Here is a 16,664-nt window from a genome sequence, read left to right as displayed (position 1 = left end):
GAAGGTTGGGGAGGATTGGGGGAAGGCTGGGGGAGGGTTAGGGTAAATTAAGGGAAAGGTAAGTTTTGTGGATAGGTTCTAGTGGTGGAAGATATTAAGGTGTGGTTTTGGGGTAAAAGTGGATGGATGTATGGTTGGAAGTGAGAGTGAGGTGGAGTATATGGAATGGGTGGATAGATGGATAGATAATTAGATAGGTAGATAGATAGGTAGGCAGATAGGCAGGTAGACACATACTATTGCGAAAACTCTGGTATGGAATAAGAAGTGCATAGAAAAAAAAAGGGAAGACATGAACCATTTTGACAGTATAAGAAAACTGTTAATATTCAGATAAAAAGAACTCTGACACACACACACACACACACACACACACACACACACACACACTGTTTTGCACTTTCATCACTCAGGCCTATACCAGGTTAGATTTTTTCTCAATAATACATACATGCATAAAAAAGATAGGTTGATTAGTGGATGTAAATATATAGATACGCACAGGTAGTTAAGTGTACCTACAAACATATTAATATTTAAGTATCTAGGTGTATAGACAGGCATACATATACCTAAACATAATGACGAACAAATACATAGATAATATAATCAAGTATGGATAAATATTTAAATGGGTATAGAGATGAAGGTAGATACAGAAGGCAGAGATATAGAAAACATAGATACGAGTAGTGAAACAAACCAGAATAAGACACAAATTAATAGGTAGATAGAAGGATAAATCGCACAGAAAGAGAAGGGAAGGAGGGAAGCCCAGAAGAGGAGGAGGGACGGAGCAAGGGAGGGAGAGGAGATGGAAGGAAAGAAGAAAGAGGAAGAGGAAGGATATTCTTAATGGAAATAGGAAGCTAGGACACTAAACGAGAGGAAACAAAAGATATGGTGCTTGATTAATCATGGTCGATACAAAAATGAAAAGAAAAGAAAAGAAAAAAAGAGCATAAAACGAAGTAAAAGATGAGACAAATTAAAGGGTGAAAAAAAAAATCTACACGATAAAAATTAATAAAGATCATCCATAATAAAAAGAAAATTAATCACACTCGATACAAAAAAATAAAAGAAAGTAAAGGTAAAAAGCGTGAAACGAAATGAGAGATGAGACAAATTAAGGAGGGAGAAAAAAAATCATTCTGTACATAAAGAGAATCAATAATTTTAAGAGAAACAAAATAAAGAAAAACGAGGACATTATTCATTCAATTTAAATTCAAATAAAAATAAATAAACATCAAAAATATATCCAAAGTGACACTGAAAAGAATGGGAAGCATAAATGTAAGTGGAAAAGATGATAAAAGAGAAGAATAAGAGAAAAGAAAGAGATAAATAAATATGAAGCTAAGAGGTAAGGGGGAGAGAGAGAGAGAGAGAGAGAGAGAGAGAGAGAGAGAGAGAGAGAGAGAGAGAGAGAGAGAGAGAGAGAGAGAGAGAGAGAGAGATAACAATATAAGAACTTAGAACATTCACACAACTTCCGTATCTTGTTGCTGTTGTTGTTGTTGTTGTTTGTTAGTGTTTATAGTTTCCCACCGAGTACGTAACACACACACACACACACACACACACACACACACACACACACACACACAACATTTAAATATTTTCAGGTCATCAACCTTGAAAGAGAGAGAGAGAGAGAGAGAGAGAGAGAGAGAGAGAGAGAGAGAGAGAGAGAGAGAGAGAGAGAGAGAGAGAGAGAGAGAGAGAGAGAGAGACGGCGGTGCAAAATGCATTGTTTAAGAGATTTTCGGCCAAATTTTCTTCGGAATTAGTTCATGAATATGTTATCCACGGGTGACTAGGGAGAGGAAGAGGGAGAGGGAGAGGGGGGAATGGAGAGGGGAGGAGGGTGAGGGAGAGAAGAGAGCGGGAGATGAAGGGGAAGAGCGAGGGAAGGGTAAAGGGAGAGGTACACGAAAATGAAGGAAATACTAAAAAAAAAGAAAAAAATGAATAGAATAAAAAAAAAATAAGAAAATAGGAATTGACCAATAAGCGAAGACAAAGAAACACATAAATATGAAATAAATGATATGGAACTGAGGAAAGATTAAAAATGTTGAAAAAAAAAGAAGAAAGAAGAGAAAAGGAAAAGGAGAGGTAGCTACTTAAAGGAGGTGAAAGAAAAGCAAAGAGAAAAGGGAAAGGAGGAATATCAGAGAGAGAGAGAGAGAGAGAGAGAGAGAGAGAGAGAGAGAGAGAGAGAGAGAGAGAGAGAGAGAGAGAGTAAAAATCGCTGAAAATTCACTGGTATCAATGTTGTTTCTGATGTATTTCCGTGTTGCACTTTATTCATGAAACGATGTATGCGTTCTATCCATCTACCTGTGCTTTTATATTGATGAACAGTGGCTGCATGACTTGATTCTCTCTCTCTCTCTCTCTCTCTCTCTCTCTCTCTCTCTCTCTCTCTCTCTCTCTCTTTCTTGCTTTCTTGCTTGCACATTCCTTTTATTGTCTGTTTTTCTTCTTCCGTATTTTTCCACGTTTGCTTCTTTTTTGGTCTTCCTCTATCCATCTGTCTGTCTGTCTGTCTGTCTGTCTGTCTGTCTATCGGTCTACGTATGTGTAACTTTTTTTTCTCCAGGAAGTTTCGCTTTATCTTTTCTTTGTCTTTTCTTTCTGCTCAACGCTTTCTACTCTCTCTCTCTCTCTCTCTCTCTCTCTCTCTCTCTCTCTCTCTCTCTCTCTCTCTCTCTCTCTCTCTCTCTCTCTCTCTCTCTCTCTCTCTCTCCCGCAACTTTGCAAAAAAAAAAAATTGCCAACTATGAATGTGAACAAAGTTAGCCGGCCATTTGCAACAGAGAAGCCGAGCGAGACGGAAGGAAGAAAGAAAGAACAAAGCGACGATGAATAAAAACGATTGGATGCGAGTAGGAGATTTTTTTTTCTCTTTTCATCTTTCTCTTTTCATATTCACTCGCTTTCACAATCTTTTTGTCTCTTTCTTTCTACCTTGTTGCGCCGGAGTCGTCGTCAGTGCGGGAGTATGTTGGTGTGTGTTGAGGAAGTGGTGTGTGTGTGTGTGCGTGCGTGTGTGTGTGTGTGTGTGTGTGTGTGTGTGTGTGTGTGTGTGTGTGTGTGTGTGTGTGTGTGTGTGTGTGTGTGTGTGTGTGTGTGTGTGTGTAGGAAGATCAATCACCATTTATCATTGTATTCTCCTCCTCCTCCTCCTCCTCCTCCTCCTCCTCTTCTTCTTCTTACTGTTTTCTTATTCCTGATTGTTCTTATTCTTCGTGCTCTGTTTTCCTTTTTCGTTATCATTCTTTTTTTCTGTCTTCTTTATATTTTCTCTTATTTACAAAACTGTTCTTATTTTTCTACGTACGTTTACATTTCTCTTCTTTTCTTTTTCTTTCTCCTCTGCTTCATCTTCTTATAACCATTTTAATTTTCCCCCATATTACTTTCAATCTGTCATCCACTCCCCGTCTCTCTCTCTCTCTCTCTCTCTCTCTCTCTCTCTCTCTCTCTCTCTCTCTCTCTCTCTCTCTCTCTCTCTCTCTCTCTCTCTCTCTCTCTCTGGAACAATCCCCATACATCCACACCTCATTTCCCCGCCCCTCAATCCCTCTGTTTCTCATTTCACCTCACCTCACTCTGCATTTCTGCCCACACACACACCCACACGGCCTCTAATCTCACCAAGCAGTTTTCCCTCTCCCCTACCATCCCACTCATCAGTCCCTCCATGAAGCATTACAATCAGTTGCTCCAGTTTTAGTCCATCCACTTTCGTCCCTTTGACTCACTCCGCCTCATCTCCTTACTGTCCTCTTTTTTCAGTCTCTCGTGGCCCTCATCATTATCTTCCTCATTAGATAAACCATTATGCGTCTCTTGCTCTTTTTCTGTGTTATATACCTGAGCAGGATAAATATTCTGCATCCCTATTAATGAGCCTGGCCTATCCCATCTCTCATTACCAAAACGTGGCCCCTTCCCTCCCTCTCCCTCTCTCTCTCCCCCTCTCTCTTTCTCTCTAAGGACATCCTGGCCGAACACCTGCCGGGAAAGTTAATTAGGCTGCAGGTGAGATAATGAGAGAGAGATCCGGGGGATGAAACTTTGATGAGACACGTGTAGCTACTGTCTTTGTCTACCTGTCTACTTGTGTACCTGTTCTGTTTACCTTGGTCCCACTTTCCTTTGCCTCTACCTTTCCCTTATTTTATAGTGTGTGTGTGTGTGTGTGTGTGTGTGTGTGTGTGTGTGTGTGTGTGTGTGTGTGTGTGTGCAGTGTCTTTTCTACTGTAATATTAAAGCTATCTACACACATTGTCACTCTTCTCTTAAAATATTAATACTGTCAGTACTGGGAACTGTCTCAAAATACGTTATATCTATATTGTTTTCTAGTATTTGGGCAGAAAAGGTCTTTACTGTGTGTGTGTGTGTGTGTGTGTGTGTGTGTGTGTGTGTGTGTGTGTGTGTGTGTGTGTGTGTGTGTGTGTGTGTCGGGGGGGCGGTGTCTGGATGTGTGTTTGGCGGGGGTAACTAAATGTATGTATATGAGTGAAGGCAGAAGAGGTAAAAGCCGACGAGGAAAAAGGAAAGGAAAGAGGAACAGGAGTAGGAGTAGGCGGAAAGGATATTAGAAAGGCCGTTAGCGTATAAGAAAGTTACCTGCTCCAATAATATACTCTGCTATAGGCCTACCCGCTGTCTGACGGAAGGGACTTATACGTAACGAGGAGGAGGAGGAAGAGGAGGAGGAGGAGGAGGAGGAAGAACCTAAGAATATCGGAACATCAGGTAACATAAGATCTAATACTACATATAAAAAGATTCACTACTTACACCACCTCCTTCGACACATTTCAAGAACTTATAGTAGGTCAAAAGTAAGAGACCTCCTTACTTCTGTAAAGTATACTTCCATTCTACAAGGTTTCCGGCTAAATTAGATTAGTTAGCATAACTTGTATGAGAGCACGGTAAAAAAATGTGACAAGGCTCTTCCCACCCACTCCTTCCTGTTACACAAAAACAGATAGAAAACGAGGGACGCTACATCTGTAGGAAAGAAAAGACTGAAAATTTCTACAAGAGAGGGGGAAAAGTTACTGCATTACATAACATGGAGATAAGAGAGAAAGAGGAATGCATAAGAGGATAACGAGGAACAAAAAAAACATGAAGTAACAATGTCTGCCGGCTAATGAGGTCAACTGCTGTGGTAATTACTTTATTCTTCAAGAACCTTAATGGTAATACGAGACAAGAACAGAAAAAAAAAAAGGAATAGACGAGAGAGACAGAGGGTGCAAGGAAAAACGCAAACACAAAGGAACACAAACGAAAGACAAACGTTAACGGACATGCTGGGACGTGGTGCAAAGGTGTTGGTGACAAGCTATACCATCACGTGTAATGCGAGGAACCAAATTAACTCACTATGATAACGCGAGTCACTGTGCTCTAAGTACTTCTCTATTCTGTTCTTGAAAGCTGTAAATGTTATACTATCGACGAGGAGTTTGTGGTGGTGGAGAAGGTGGAAGATGAGCACAGGAGCACAAATGAACACAAGGGAAGACAAAAACAAAGGAAGAACAAACTACACCAGATCTATTAATTCTTACAGAGCTGTTTGTAAGGACGATTCTACCTAAGTAAACAGTAAGAGAAGTAGATAAAGGAGGGGGAGGAGGAGGAGGAGGAGGAGGAGGAGGAGGAGGAGGAGGAGGAGGAGGAGGAGGAGGAGGAGGACACTATATAAACTGAAGAAGGAAAAATACATAACAGGAAGAATGACAGTGATAACAAACCAACTCCAGAAAATAAACTACAACTGTCTTTCTTCCTCTTCCCACCACCACCACCACCACCACCACCACCACCACCACAAGGTTAGCAAATACACGCAGCCCTGTTAGCTTTTAACCTGTTTATGCAATCTACTCTGTTTTCTGTGACCTTTACAACCAATATGGGAGAGGAGAAAGATGAAAGAGAGCAAGGAAGGAGGAAATTGAAACGAACACAAAGATGGAGAAAGGAAAGGGAACTAAGGTGGGATGCAGACTAAAGGAGGAGGGAAGGAAGGAATTAAAAAAAAAATGGAGGAGTAATACGAAAAGGAGAAATGAAAGGAGGAAAATATATATGAAACATACATGCCGCAGGAGATGGATGACGAATAAGAATAATATCAGTAGATGAAGTATGAGTAGAAGAAACAAATGAACAAGGATATAATTAGTAAGAAATACGTATGATAAGGCAAGGTATTAAAGGGGAAATAAAAACAATGCAATAAAGAAGGAAGGAGAGAGAGAGAGAGAGAGAGAGAGAGAGAGAGAGAGAGAGAGAGAGAGAGAGAGAGAGAGAGAGAGAGAGAGAGAGAGAGAGAGAGAGATAATATTAAATCCGTCATTAATAGCAACTCGGTGTGGTCTGAATTTGTGCTCCTGACATTCAATATATCGGGTATTTCTTGTTGCTGACCTTCACAGGAAGTTTTTAACCAATGAATTGTTCCGCTCCCCCTAATGAACGCAGCTCAAGGGGAACTAAATGAATAAACTTGTAGCCAGCCAGGTGGGGAAACGTACGTGTGTGTGTGTGTGTGTGTGTGTGTGTGTGTGTGTGTGTGTGTGTGTGTGTGTGTGTGTGTGTGTGTGTGTGTCGTGAGGTACAGCAAATACGGAAGCAATTTACAAATCCTTGAAAGAATTAATGAAGGTAAAGTTAAAATTGGGTGGTGGTGGTGGTGGTGGTGGTGGTGGTGGTGGTGGTGGTATTTACATTCGACTGGCGATATCCATCAATCACATTTTGCATTCAGTCCTTACTTTTATCACAAATCCAGTCCAGGCTACTGTAATTTAGTTTATTTATTCATTTATTTTCTTTTTGTTTGTTTGTTTATTTATTTATTTGACCATCCGTTCATTCACTCATTCATTCGTTTATTGCTGGACAGCGTATGGACTGAGAATTAATGATACGATAATGAACATTAAAAATTCTCCCCTTCTGTCTAATGTTGAATAATTACTGGCAAAGCAATATTCTCATTCATGGAACTCGTGTATGTTAAGTCTATGAAAAGATATCGGAATGTTTTTTGTCTCTCCATTTTCTTCACCTTTATTTTTCTACCATTTATTATTTATTTATTTACTTTTATTTTATTTATTTATTTTTTTCATAGCAAAGAACCGCTGTGTACGTTAGGTTGATTACACTGACGACAGCGAGAAGCGATGTTACAACACAGCAAACGAGGAGTAAAGACTAGAACAATATTTGCACTCTTAGTGTTATGATTTTCCAACATAAAGGTTAATTACATGTAAATCTCTCTCTCTCTCTCTCTCTCTCTCTCTCTCTCTCTCTCTCTCTCTCTCTCTCTCTCTCTCTCTCTCTCTCTCTGTGTGTGTGTGTGTGTGTGTGTGTGTGTGTGTGTGCCAGGCAGCGTGTCAGCCACACTTATTTAATAATATCATTTCCCATATTTTGGAGTGGCATCAGTCAGGAACCAAATTATAGTATTATTGCATTTTTTTTTATAACTTGCGGTTGTTGTGATGCCACGGTGCATGATGCCGCTGTCAGTACTGTAAATATAAACACGTAAACACACACACACACACACACACACACACACACACACACACACACACACACACACACACACACACACACACACACACACACACACAGGGGAGACCGAGATAGTGAAGCAGAGCGGGAGGAGTATTTGTACTAGTATGTGTATGCATGTGTTTGTATGTATAATATATGTGTGTGTATCTTTACTCGTGTATACCTGCAGCTAAATGCATTCCGGTCCCGCCCTCAGGAGAGAAGCACGCCGCGCTGCACAACGGCCAGGGGGAGGGAAGCGAGGGCAACACCTCAGCCCAGACCCGCCAGCCCCTCACCCCGCTGCTCCTCGCCTCCTCCTGCCTCCTGCTGCTCCTTTCCACTGCATACTTCGATAACATCTACGGTGAGTCTTCCAGTGGCGGCGGATTGTGTGCTGTGCCTCCGCCTTGCAGATTCAATACAAACAAAGGCGGAGCAAAGAGAAGCAATATGTTCACTAATTTTCCAATATGACCCCGGGCTGTTTGCCGGGTCGAGTTATGGGATGGGAAGGGAAGGGAGGAGGAGAATGGGAGAGATGGAAGTGGAGGGAACGAGTGGCGAGTGGAAGGAACACAAAGGGTCATGGTACTCCAGGGTGCAGTGGACGGGAAAGTGAAGGTGTGTGTGTGTGTGTGTGTGTGTGTGTGTGTGTGTGTGTGTGTGTGTGTGTGTGTGTGTGTGTGTGGCAGGTGAAGGGGACGGACTGCTGTGTATGCGTGTTAAAACCTCATCAACATCCATTAGCATCTTAGTCATCATTTCATCTTCTTTTCCTAATTTGTATCTCCTTTCATCCTCCAGTATCTGTTTTTCGTCTCTCTCTCTCTCTCTCTCTCTCTCTCTCTCTCTCTCTCTCTCTCTCTCTCTCTCTCTCTCTCTCTGCATCAGTTTCTCGTATGTCTCTCTAATTCCCTCTCCCCCAATTTAAGCCTCATTTCTTGTCCTCATGTTGCCTCAATATTCTATTTTCCCCTCACACAAACGATCCACGCTCTTATATATCCTCTTTCCCTCATTATTCTAGCACTCTCTCTCTCTCTCTCTCTCTCTCTCTCTCTCTCTCTCTCTCTCTCTCTCTCTCTCTCTCTCTCTCTCTCTCTCTCTCTCTTTCCAACCGCCTACGTAGTACTCTTGCCTCTCACACACTACCTCCAGATGTCTCTTCTTCTCCACCATCACAATCTCCTCCTCCTCCTCCTCCTCCTCCTCCTCCTCCTCCTCCTCCTCCTCCTCCTCCTCCTCCTCCTGCTCTTAATCGCCTTTCTCCCCCTTATGAACACTTTCTCTCTCCCCTCCAATAATCACGGTCTTACTAAACATAGTACGCACACACACACACACACACACACACACACACACACACACACACACACACACACACAGCACGGTTAATTAATTTATGGAAAAAAATCGCAAAAAAAGATAAAAAGAAATGTAAATGAATAAAAATGGAACGTAAGAAATAGAAATATATTAACTAATTAAGAGCTATACACATAAATAAAAGGATCAATATAAGACATTTTGATATTGGGTGAAGATAACATATATTAGTAAACACTCGTGGACGACAAATGGACCAATAATGATGATGATAATGATGATGATGAAGTTGATGATGATGACGATAATAATAATAATAATAATAATAATAATAATAATAATAATAATAATGATAATAATAAAAATAATAATAAAGGAAGGAAAGAAAAAGAAGAAGAAGAAGAAGAAAAGAAGATGATAATGATGATGATGATGAAAATAAAGAAAATAAAAGAAAGAAAAAGAAAAAGAAAATAATAACATCACCCAAAAAAAAAAAAAAGACGAGAAAGAAGACCAAACAATAATTGATATCGAATTTCACTCTCGCGGTCCCTCACCTCACAAAAGTTATTCCATTCTACCACTTATCATTTTACACTCAATATTTCCACCACACCGGGATGAGAGAGAGAGAGAGAGAGAGAGAGAGAGAGAGAGAGAGAGAGAGAGAGAGAGAGAGAGAGAGAGAGAAGGAGGTCACTATTGTGCTCCCCTAAGAGGCTTCCAAGACTAGCTCGCTTTGCCTTTGTTGTCTTGAGCGAACTGGTGCTGCTAATGGCTCCTGATGTCCCACGGAGGTATTGGAGGGTATACAGACAGTCTCTTTCCCAACACCAATATCCCTCACCCTCATAATCCTGATACTTTTTTTTACCCTCATACTAAAAACCACCGACTCCCTGGATCTGTCTGGCCGTTGCTGTGCTGTCGTCTCTCCGTTTTCTTTTCTTCCTCTGGCTTTCTCTTAGTTGGCCTCCCTCATGTCTCGTCTGTTTTCCCTCGTTTCGTTTCTTCTCGTCTCATCTCGTTTCCTCTCTCTCTCTCTCTCTCTCTCTCTCTCTCTCTCTCTCTCTCTCTCTCTCTCTCTCTCTCTAAATATCGGGGGAAGGGTCGTGAGGGAACCTACTTCCACGGCCACTATCGGCTTCACTTCTGCCATCAACACCAAGTACATTGCTACACTTCACCACCTCTATTGCCAAGAACGTTTGCTGCCTGGCTCTCTCTCTCTCTCTCTCTCTCTCTCTCTCTCTCTCTCTCTCTCTCTCTCTCTCTCTCTCTCTCTCTCTCTCTCTCTCTCTCTCTCTCTCTCTCTCTCTGGGTGTGTGTGGGTGTGTGTGGGTGTAAAAGTTTTGTTTAATTTTTCTTCGTGTCTCTGTAATGGAAGTCGGTGTTTTAGCAAGTTTTCATTATTTAATTTCTTCACTCGACTTTTTTTTTATTTTCGTCCCCTCCTCACACCTCGGGCGGTGACTCATTACAATTACCCTTTGTTTCCTAACGAGCTGGACAACTGGACAATGTACGTGGCTCTCTCTCTCTCTCTCTCTCTCTCTCTCTCTCTCTCTCTCTCTCTCTCTCTCTCTCTCTCTCTCTCGTCATATTATTTACTCGTTTTTCTCACCGTCTTTGTTTTTTTCTTTCCTTTTTCGCTTTAAGCTACAAGAAACCATGGAACTGTGAAAACTGGAGACTCCTGGGTATTTATAATTTTCCTCTCTCTCTCTCTCTCTCTCTCTCTCTCTCTCTCTCTCTCTCTCTCTCTCTCTCTCTCTCTCTCTCTCTCTCACTCACTAGACAACCACGATACACCTGGTTCACCCTCTCTATACCTGTAATTTTGTCGTATATCATGCAGCGCAGTTTGTCATCATTCCCGTCGCCCTTAACATCACGAGCACTCAGGGTTCGCCACTCCTGAAGGAAAGCAATCGCGTAAAAAAACATCTCTTCCTGGCGGCTGATCGACAGACACACTAAAAAATCATGCCCTGCTTTAGTCCCGCCCCGCATTAATCTGCGAAACTGGAGGGAGAAGAATAATGGAGCGCCTCTAGTGTCAGTTGGTCGAGGCAGTGACGCCTGACAAAGCACACCCGTCCCTCTCAGCCGCCCTCCTCCAGAAGTAAAGGAAATCGATCGCATATTTAAGGCCGCCTTTCGCCTCGGGAGCTCCTCGGTGGGCGCAGTGACGGACGAGGATGTTAATGGCCCGCCGGTACGTATAATGGCCCGCGCCTCACTCCGCCGCCTGAGCTGGATGGAATGGCGCTGGATTAAGGATGATGGTCGCTCGAAATAGTCTCGACAGATGGATTTATGGATGTGGTAACACTGATGAGAGTTCGTCGTGGAGAAAGACGTTGGCGTTAATATAAATTTTGAGTTAAATTCGTCAACCCGTGCGTCTCGGGGTACAGAGAGGAAGGTGCTGAGCCTTCCCGCCATAATGCCATTACGCGCGAGGCCCAGAGGCGTCGGTGCAAATAATCTTGTTAACCTCATTAGATGCTTGTGACCATCTGGCCTGGTGGCGGCGCTCGCCGGCACACACTGAGGCTGGTCGTAACGCGCGCCTCAGCCGTCCCAGCGCACCTGACTCACGGCCGCACCTGTCTGGTAGCAGCGGCGACGATGACAGGTAGACAACTAAAATGCAGCTGTGCAGTCAAGGGATAACAGGAGCTGCTGCCTCATGATTGCGAATCTCGAGCCAGGGGTGGAGGGAGGGGGTGGGGGTGGAGAGGGAGGGAAGGCAGGCGTGGGCGTGAGGCTCAGCTGGGAGGCTGGCCCCGTTAATTACAGGTTGGTCTTGTGAGGGTGCGAGTCATGTGTGTTTACTCGACAGGCTGGGTGTCGGCGCAGAGCGGGAACCACCACCAGCCAGACGACCTTCACGCCGGGGATGTCGATGCAACCGATGCTCTGCGACAACGTGGACAGGAGACGGGAGGGACAGCAGCAGGACAGCAGGCACACTCAGGGCACTGCCGCCCCCACCGCCACCAGCAGCTACACGACATTTATGGAGAAAGACGGATACACAGCACCAGCAACGCCCAGATGGAGGGATCGAGGACCAAGAGAAAGAGGTCACTTTAGATGCAGCTACTACCACCACCACTACCACCAACACCACAGCCACCACCACTCCTCACTCAAGTCACTCACGCACTCACTCGGCCTGCGCCCCGCCCCCTCCTCCTGAACACCAGCGGACTGCAGCCCACTTTCCGGGCGGCCTCGGGTAGCGCCAGGTAAGCTACGTCAGGGCGACTCCATTTAATTTTGCAATACAATTTTTGAAACTCGCTTCCCCAGTGCCGCCCGCCAGGGCGACTTATCAATTTTGTTGTTAAATATATACATATATGTTGAGATGTTGCCTGGGGGTGTGATTCTGGCGAGGGCGGCGTGGCGGCCAGCCGCCCGAAGCCCGTCCCCGCCACCCACAGGGGGCGCCGGGCCGACCCTCGCCTCTGCCGCCTGGTCGGGACGCAGCATCGCCGCTGCGGGCACTATGCCACGTCGCGGCGAGGCAGCGACCGCCGACCACTTTGTGTTTTACACTCGAGATTTTATTGTACAAATTCATTGTAAAGAGAGTTATGCCTTCATTAGACTGAAATAATATATATTTGTTTCTGCAATTGAATGTATAGGTGTGTATGCATAATTATCTGCACATAGGTATACATCTACTCATGAATATGCATAATTCCTTACATATACATGGTACGTGTGCATACCTAAGTGTGGATATACGGGAAATGTTCATGTACATAGTGGAACCAAGGGGCGGCGCCTGCTAGCCCCAGCACTCAGCCGCGCCGCGGCTCTGGGGACAGATGGATTACCTGAATGTTTGATAACCGTTAAAGAAAGACCATTCTCCCATAACCTCAAACACGCTGTTGTCAGTTGTCTGTCGACGTGTTTCCTCGCTGACATGACTGGGCGCGGAGACATCAAGTTGTGGATATTTTTTTATACCTGGAGCGAGACGCCAGGTGTGCTGGGCGGCGGTGGGTGGGCGGCGGCAGGACGACAGGGCGGTGGGGCCAGCACTTAATGGCGACCTGGTGTTCCTCTCCTCTAATCGTCAGTGAGGGCGCCGGCGGGACTCTCGCGGCAGTGAAGGAGGAACAAGTGACGCCATTATCAGGGGGTAACAAGACTTGCTGGCAGGGAGCCGCGGCGGGCACGCCAGAGGTGGGTACGCGGAATGAAGCGCCGAGGTCCGTGATGGTCCGTGATCCCCGGCAGGAGTGTTTTTTGTCAGTGTTCGTGTCTCGCCTCGTCAGTGAGTGCGGCGGGCGAGGCAGCGAGTTGTTCCCACTGCCATCACACCCCGTGAACTGGATTTTGACAGACGGGCAAACGGTTGTGAAACGAGCAAACACTGTTGAAAGGGACAAATTATGTTGAAATTGGTAAATAGTGTTGAAATGAGTCATGCACCAGCCTTTGTTTCACCTTTCGTGACATATGAGGTAAGCTGTGTGAGTCTGCGCTCACGATTCACCTCCAGGCTCAGCCCACGCCACGACCAGCCCAACCCGCCCCCCTCCGCGTCCCCGCACCTCGCCTGTTCTCCCTCAATCTGTTTGATGTAAATAGTTTCTGTTTGGATGAAGACAAAATATATATATACATATATAGCTTTTTCTCGGTAGAAGTCTCACCCAAGTCTTGAATGTTTGCATCCGTGCCAAAAGTTTCCATGTGCTGTTTGTGAATAAAAGGCCTCGTGCAGTCTCCTTGTCTTTCTTCCCTCGAGCTGTGTGCGCGTGACGGAGGCTTCGCAGGGGCGGTGTTTAGCCTCGGATTTAATAGAACAAAAGAGGAAGGGAAATTACCCTCGAGTCACGTGGTTTTCCTGAGAATATCCCTTAATGCAATCCTGCAGTCAGCTCTTGGTCCAGAGCCTCCATAACCTTGTCGTAATGACGCCACTCCCTTCCCCTCCCTCCTCCTCCTCCTCCTCATCCTCCTTCTCCTCTTCCTCTTCCACTTCCTCCTCCTCCTTTTTTCTTCTTCTTCCTCTCCTTTCTCTCCGTACCTGCCCCCTTCCTTTCTTCCATTGATCACATGTTTTCTTTTTCTTCCCCTCCTTTCCGGTCCTCCTTCCTCTCTCTCTCTCTCTCTCTCTCTCTCTCTCTCTCTCTCTCTCTCTCTCTCTCTCTCTCTCTCTCTCTCTCTCTCTCTCTCTCTCTCTCTCTCTCTCTCTCTCTCTCTCTCTCTCTCTCTCTCTCTCTCTCTCTCTCTCTCTCTCTCTCTCTCTCTCTCTCTCTCTCTCTCTCTCTCTCTCTCTCTCTCTCTCTCTCTCTCTCTCTCTCTCTCTCTCTCTCTCTCTCTCTCTCTCTCTCTCTCTCTCTCTCTCTCTCTCTCTCTCTCTCTCTCTCTCTCTCTCTCTCTCTCTCTCTCTGGCCTCAGGATTATCCAAGCTAGTTCATCTCTGAAAAGTAGAGATTTCTAGATCATGAGAGAGAGAGAGAGAGAGAGAGAGAGAGAGAGAGAGAGAGAGAGAGAGAGAGAGAGAGAGAGAGAGAGAGAGAGAGAGAGAGAGAGAGAGAGATTTGAAGATGAATGAATGAGGGTGTATGAGAGGGCGTTAGTGACGGAACAATACTGAAAGAGAGAGAGAGAGAGAGAGAGAGAGAGAGAGAGAGAGAGAGAGAGAGAGAGAGAGAGAGAGAGAGAGAGAGAGAGAGAGAGAGAGAGAGAGAGAGAGAGGACCACCACCCTCCTGAGCCAAGTAAGTAGTCAAGATAATGCAATGAGTCCTGCAATAGAGGTGAAGCCGTCCCAGGCAAGATGGGCCTCGGTGGACCTTACGGGCAGATAAGGAAGGCCGCGCGAGAGGCAACACTCGCCCTGATTCCTTCTGACGGAGGGACAAAGGAGGAGCGAGAGGTAAGTGCACGACGAGGGAAAAAAGTAAGTGGAAGAGAAGGAAAGAGGAAACTGTTCGTGATTTTAAAATTTGGTAGATGAGAAAGACAACATTCTTTTTTTTTTTTGGTACGTTCTGTCTTCACTCTTTTCTCTTTATTTTCCCTTCCCATTAAATAACAAGGAAACAGTCTGTAGGCAGCATCTCTCTTCTCTTCTTTCCGCTTTCCTTTTCCTTTAAATAGCAACGGAACAGTCTGCCAGTAACCCTTCTCTTCTCTTCTCTCCTCTTTTCTCTTACCTTCTCTTCTCTTACAACTGGATGGATTAGACTCTCGGCAATAAAACACTAAGTTACCACCTCTCCCTCTCTCTCTCTCTCTCTCTCTCTCTCTCTCTCTCTCTCTCTCTCTCTCTCTCTCTCTCTTGCGTAATAAACCAAGGAGGTGCACGTTTGGCTCCCTGCCGGCGAACACCTCCAAAGTTAGTGAGGTTCTCTCTCCGGCGATCGCAACCTGGTGCCCGGACAGTAAAAAGAAAAATAATGACCTGAACAAGAGTCGTCCGTCAGTGTGATGGGCCAGTTAGGAGTGCAGGCAGTAAGCACGACAGGTGGCACACTGGTATATACGAGTGTGCGTGAGTCGTGAAGATCAGTGTTTGTTGTTGTTGTTGTTGTTATTGTTGTTTTTATTTTGTTGTCGTATTTATCACCAAGTAGTGTTGTGAGTACTAGGACATTTTCTATCAGCTGTCGTGAGATTGAATGTACTTTTGCTGCATGGGAATGTTGATAATGTGAGGAAATTACGTTAACTGCCATGGTCGAAAATGTTATTATTATTATTTATTTATTTATTTATTTATCTATTTATTTATTTATTTATTTATTTATTTATTCTTTTTTTGTGCTTGATTCATGATCGTATTGGGAATGTTAGTCGTGAATTGATTGCGATGGAAGTCAGAGATGGTTTTTCTTTACTTCATTCCTGGTCGAGTTGTGAATATTATCCGTACATTAATTGCCATGAAAGCCAGAGATAGTTTTTTTTTTCTTTTTTTTTAGTTAATTCTTGGTCGTGCTCGTATATTACTCGTACATTGATTGCCATGAAGGTGAGCGATGGTTTTCCTGTTTTCATGATTCCATAAAGGTCAGATAGTCTTTGTTTGTTTCTTTTTTTTTTTTTTTTTTTTTTTCTTAATTCTTTTCGTATTGGGAGTGTTACTTAAATCGCCATGAAGGTCGAACGAAATGTTTTGGTGGAACTCTTGGAAATGCTGCGAACAAATACATTAGTCATTGCGAAGGTCAGGGATGTTTTGCAGCGGGCAGTTCTCGGAAGTGTTGCGAATGCTTCACTAATTGACGAATACATTATGCTGCACCTCTGTTCCTGTAATTTGTCTTCCAGCAGTCGGAAGTGTTTCTAAAACTACGTACAGTAAGTGGAGAGAAATTTATCGTCATTTTCCTGATTGCTCCTCTGGTTCTGGGGAGCTAATTCAAGTTGCTGGGCTTGTGACTACTCTGGTATTTTTTTTAGTTAGTTTTATTATTTTTCTAATTAATTAATTATTTTTTTTATTCCTTGACCACTGTGACTGCTATCCATGTGCTGGTGTATCCAGTGGACAGTGTACCTCACTGCTTAGTATGTATTTTGCATTTTTTTATCCTGTTTTACACTTATTCTAGGAGATCTGGGCGGAGTTTCAAGTTTTATAATACGTATATCCAACTAATTCTCTTTTGTAGTGTACCTGTAGTAAAACAATGCCAGAACCAACGGAAGCACACGAGGTCAAACTGACTC

General features: G+C 44.0%; 1 protein-coding gene across 1 annotated transcript in view; it reads left to right on the top strand.

The window, feature by feature from the left end:
- The window catches only part of LOC135105552 (uncharacterized), a 253,161-nt gene extending 239,456 nt beyond the window's left edge, over positions 1-13,705 (top strand). Inside the window, exons 7-8 of the mRNA XM_064013759.1 lie at positions 7,835-7,984; positions 11,798-13,705. Coding sequence (XP_063869829.1) covers positions 7,835-7,984; positions 11,798-12,051 — 404 coding nt within the window. The 3' untranslated portion in view covers positions 12,052-13,705. The remainder of the gene's footprint in view (positions 1-7,834; positions 7,985-11,797) is intronic.
- The last annotated feature ends 2,959 nt before the right edge of the window (positions 13,706-16,664 follow it).

This window comes from Scylla paramamosain, chromosome 12, assembly GCF_035594125.1.
Source record: "Scylla paramamosain isolate STU-SP2022 chromosome 12, ASM3559412v1, whole genome shotgun sequence".
NCBI lineage: Eukaryota > Metazoa > Arthropoda > Malacostraca > Decapoda > Portunidae > Scylla > Scylla paramamosain.
The sequence above is the reverse complement of the archived record's forward strand: the minus strand, read 5'-3'. Positions and strand labels throughout refer to the sequence as shown.